This window comes from Mesitornis unicolor, unplaced genomic scaffold (assembly GCF_000695765.1).
Source record: "Mesitornis unicolor isolate BGI_N332 unplaced genomic scaffold, ASM69576v1 scaffold9694, whole genome shotgun sequence".
NCBI classification, from domain to species: domain Eukaryota; kingdom Metazoa; phylum Chordata; class Aves; order Mesitornithiformes; family Mesitornithidae; genus Mesitornis; species Mesitornis unicolor.
In genome coordinates, this window is record NW_010182064.1 from 1 (window position 1) to 4,620 (window position 4,620).

Genomic DNA, 4,620 nt, shown 5'->3' on the forward strand with positions numbered 1-4,620 from the left:
TGTTATATGTTATGTTATGTGTTATATGTTATGTTATGTGTTACGTGTTATGTTATGTTATATGTTATGTTGGGTTATGTTAATGTTTATTATAAGCACTTTGCCAACCTGGCGAAGAAATGGCCCAGAAATTCAAGGTCATTCAAATCCAGGGGCAAATCTCTCCTGGCACAGAGCTGAGGGATCTGCTCACCTCCCAAAAACCAACTACAAGGATTCCTACGTTGGCCCCTGACCCGCTTGGCTCCCACCCCCCGTACGGACTTGTCCCCAGCAGCACAGAGACACGACTCACCCTCTGGAGAAGAAAAAGAAGTTCATCAGCCGCGTGATGACGGGGGACAGCAAACCCCCATCCTTGAGGATCTTGGGCAGAAGGAGAAAAGGGAGACAGCACCACTTGGTATCACAGAATCTTAGGAGTTGGAAGGGACCTGGAAAGCTCCCCCAGTCCAACCCCTGCCAGAGCAGGATCACCAGAGCAGTCACACAGGAACACCTCAGGGCTTTGGGTGTCTCCACACAAGGAGACTCCACAACCTCTCTGGGCAGCCTGGGCCATGCTCTGCACCCTCACACTCACAAAGTTTGGCCTCATCTTCAGCTTGAACCTCCTGTGCTCCAGCTTGGGACCATTGCCCCTTGTCCTGGCATTGGACATCCCAGAGCAGAGCCTGGCTCCTTCCTCCTGACACTGCCCTTTCCAAATGGATCCCCAGGAATGAGGGCACCCCTCAGGCTCCTCTGCTCCAAGCTCAAGAGCCCCAGCTCCCTCAGCCGCTCCTCAGCAGGAGATGCTCCACTCCCTCCAGCATCTTTGTGGCCCTGCTGGGCTCTTTCAAGTAATTCCCTGTCCTTCTTGAACCGAGGTATCACATAGATGGGTAAATCCTGCCTCCCAAGAGGGCTTTTCCCTCGTTTCCCCATATCGCAGCAATTTCCCACCTCATCCACAACCCTCGGTAATGCCAAGGTATACGTGAGCTCTCGGCGCTGAGACCTCAGCGCTTCGAGGGGTGATTAACCGGGATATTTGGATGAAACAAACCGCATCCCGGCAGCCCCTGCCTTTCCCCACCACCTCCATCAATGCCTGTTGAGCAGCTCCGGTGCCATTAAAAAAGCAGCAGGCACCCGAACCAGGTAAAACCCCAAATCACAGAGTCAGATTTCTGCTTGAGGGGCGATTCGGTGCGACTGGAGGGGGCAGCAGCTCACCTTCTGGATGAACCGGGGGTAGTGCGTTTCGGGGAATATCCCTGGAAAGACATCAGAGAACAGAGCTGTAACACTACAAATGTTTCGCTTCGCATCTCCCAGTCTCTCCCCATCTTCATGGTACCATGAAAGGTGGCAGAGGCAGCCTGAGGACTGATGCTCCCGGTTAATTACAGCACTTTAATTGCAATTTGCTTGGGGTTCAGGTGGTGCTTTACCTCAGGGATGGCGATGGGAAGGCCAAACCATCCCGTGGATCCCCATCCCTCCCAGTTACAGTGGACAAACCTTACCTCCGTTGGATAAACAGAGGCTGTTGATCAAGATGCTTCCAGTTTTATTGTGCTCATACCTGAGGACAGAAGAGAAGGAGGTGAAAACACAACTGGACCTTCTCCAGGCTCCAAGAAGCGACTGACCAGCAGCTCAAATTAACAGTGCCAGATCATCTCTGCTCCCCTGTTGCGCCCAGTTTGATAAGAGGAGGGAAGTTAAATATCCACCAGCTGGGAAATGAGGGATGGGAGCCTCAGATCTGCCACCAGGGATGTGCCCTGAGACCTCCCAACCTTCATTATGGCTGTAGGTACAGGGAAAAAGGGGGTTCTGTGTCATGTCCTTCCACTTATCTGCTGGAAATCATCTTTGATGGGGACAACAAAGAGCAGGTAGAGCATCAGGGGTTGCAGTGACCTGTGGAGCAGCTCCTGTGCGACCGTGTCGCCGTAATCGTGGGACAGGAGGTTAATCCTCTGGTGGCGGAGGCCGAGGTGACGCACCAGCCCCTCGACGATGCTGGCTTGCTCGAAGATGGAGTAGTGGTGGGGTCTCTGCAAAGCAAAGCGGGAGAGGAGCTGCAGTGAGAGCCTGATCCACCATGAGCCCACAGACTCCAGAATAAACACCCAAATGGAGGAATATGGGGTGCAGACCAGTGGTTTGTGACCCCGAGCAGAGCAGTCGGGATGTCCTAGGCCAGCAGCTGCATTCACAAGCCCATGGAGCCCTGCCCATGCCCCAAAGGGGTCAAGATGTGCTTTGGAGTCACGTCAGACCCAAATAAAGTCAAGACGGTGACACAGCCACTATGCCCCTTCTGCTATTGTAATGTCTTATTCCTTTTCCAGGTGTAAATGGGAGGAGAAAATGGGCTGCAAACAGCAATTTTCCGGGGATGCTGGCACGGTAGAAGAACCCCTGGGTGAAAAATCCTCCTCACAGGTTACTTACAGGCTTGTCGCTGAAACCGAATCCTACAAAATCCAGCGCAATCACCCGGTGAAACCGCTGGGTCAGCCCTTCCCAGATCTGGAAGAGAAATGCATTAAAAAAAACCGGCTGATGGGAGCAGAGAGAGGAAAAGTCTGCAGCCATGGAGAGCCACAATCCTCTCCACTCCCCCAGACAGCTCCAAGAAAACTACAGGAGGTTGAAATTTCCCAATAGACAGCAAGATAATCCACCCCAAAAACCCCACAATAAATAGTTGTGGGTCTTTTCCTCCTGGTTTGGGCTGAAGTGTGGGAAAGGGTAATGTGCCCTTGCAGCCAAGAAGGCCAACGCCATCCTGGGGTGCATGAGAAGGGGTGGTTGTAGGGCACAGAGGTTCTCCTGCCCCTCTGCTCTGCCCTGCTCACACCACAGCTGCAATCTTGTGTCCAGTGCTGGGCCCTCAGGTCAAGAAGGACAGGAACTGCTTGAAAGAGTCCAGCAGGGCCACAAAGATGCTGGAGGGAGTGGAGCATCTCCTGCTGAGGAGCGGCTGAGGGAGCTGGGGCTCTTGAGCTTGGAGCAGAGGAGCCTGAGGGGTGCCCTCATTCCTGGGGATCCATTTGGAAAGGGCAGTGTCAGGAGGAAGGAGCCAGGCTCTGCTCTGGGATGTCCAATGCCAGGACAAGGGGCAATGGTCCCAAGCTGGAGCACAGGAGGTTCAAGCTGAAGATGAGGCCAAACTTTGTCAGTGTGAGGGTGCAGAGCATGGCCCAGGCTGCCCAGAGAGGTTGTGGAGTCTCCTTGTGTGGAGACCCCCAAAGCCCTGAGGTGTTCCTGTGTGACTGCTCTGGTGATCCTGCTCTGGCAGGGGTTGCACTGGGGGAGCTTTCCAGGTCCCTTCCAACCCCTCATATTCTGGGATTCTGTGTGAAAAGAGCTCGGCTCCTGTGCAAGGCACTGGGAGAGGAACAGGGCTGATATCCTGGAGCGTGATGGGACCCCCAGCAGAAAATCCTCAGGAGCATCACCCATTCCAGGCTGAGCCACCACCCGTGTCCATCTGCTCATCCCCTGGGGGTCAGCATCCAAAATTCGCTCCCCTCACCTTGTACCAGTCGTAGCTGGAGGTCGGGAAGCCGTGCAGGAGGACGACGATGTCGGAGCTGCCGACGGCACCGGTTGAATCTGAGAAGGGAACGAGGTGCTTTAGGGTCTGCTTTCCCCCCCTGTTTTTCTCCCCATTGCCATTTTGCCCCACTGGGAACCCAACCAGCAGCACTAGGGTTACCTCTCCCCCTGCTCCCTCAAAACCAAGCGTGGGTTTGACTCACACCACAGCAGTTTTTTTGGTATCTTTTCCTTGCTGTGACCCATCAGAGGTTCCTGAGATCCTTCCCTGCCAACACCAAGGTTGGCTGCTGCACAAGAACCAACCTTCAAGGCTTCACCCAATTAAAAGGTTTCGATAACGAACAGCCACGCTGCGCCTGGATCCACACAGCGGCTCCCCTTAAAGCCAGTAAGTTTTGGGAGGGATTTGCCATCACCCTGCCTGGCCCCAAGGGGAGCAATTGGGACAGATGAGGTGACCCCAGGGTTCAGCGTGGCCCCGTCACCTCTGTAGAAGATGTTCTGGTCCTTGTAGGTGAAGTAGCCTCCCGAGGACCTCCAGGAGAGGAGAGCAGGGGAGAGTTTGGGGGGCGGGATGTGCAGGTAGACGGCGAGGAGGGGCACGCTCAGCAGCCCCACCTGCACCCACCACTCCTTCATCCTGCAGGAGACAGCGAGGCGCCTGTCTACCACGATTTGCCCCATAACCCCCATGTCTCCATAACCCCACAAGCCCAAAACCCACCTCCAAGTCCCCATAACGCCCCCATCACCATAACCCACCACCCTATCCCCATAACCCACCACCCTATCCCCATAACCCCCACATCCCCATAACCCACCACCCTATCCCCATAAACCCCAGGTCCCCATAACCAAACTCTGTCCCCCTAACCCACCTCCAAGTCCCCAAAATCTCCACATCCCCATATCCCTGGGGTGGCAGGTCCATGACAGACAGTGGTCCCAGGAGTAAAGGTTAGGGGGCCTGAGGGGGAACGTGGGCCCCATGGGAAGCTGAGGGGGGAGTGTGGCACCACAGGGGGTCCAAGGGAGGATATGGGCCCCATAGGGGGTTTA

At 55.0% G+C, this 4,620-nt stretch overlaps 1 protein-coding gene across 1 annotated transcript; it reads right to left on the bottom strand.

Moving 5' to 3' along the window:
• Positions 1-291: 291 nt before the first annotated feature.
• Positions 292-4,366, bottom strand: LOC104535301 (mesoderm-specific transcript homolog protein-like). Its single transcript, XM_010183647.1, has 8 exons — positions 4,345-4,366; positions 4,047-4,201; positions 3,536-3,615; positions 2,449-2,526; positions 1,912-2,048; positions 1,512-1,570; positions 1,219-1,259; positions 292-366 (listed from the first exon to the last, which is right to left on the bottom strand). Exons 1-8 carry the CDS (start codon positions 4,356-4,358, stop codon positions 292-294), a joined length of 639 nt encoding a protein of 212 aa, XP_010181949.1. The 5' UTR covers positions 4,359-4,366.
• Between the last annotated feature and the right edge of the window lie 254 nt (positions 4,367-4,620).

Excerpts from the sequence above, each read along its gene's own strand:
- LOC104535301 (XM_010183647.1), bottom strand. Across the intron at positions 1,571-1,911 it reads GCACAGGAGCTGCTCCACAG|GTATGAGCACAATAAAACTG; the intron begins GTCACTGCAACC and ends TTCTGTCCTCAG. Across the intron at positions 1,260-1,511 it reads CCTCTGTTTATCCAACGGAG|GGATATTCCCCGAAACGCAC; the intron begins GTAAGGTTTGTC and ends ATGTCTTTCCAG.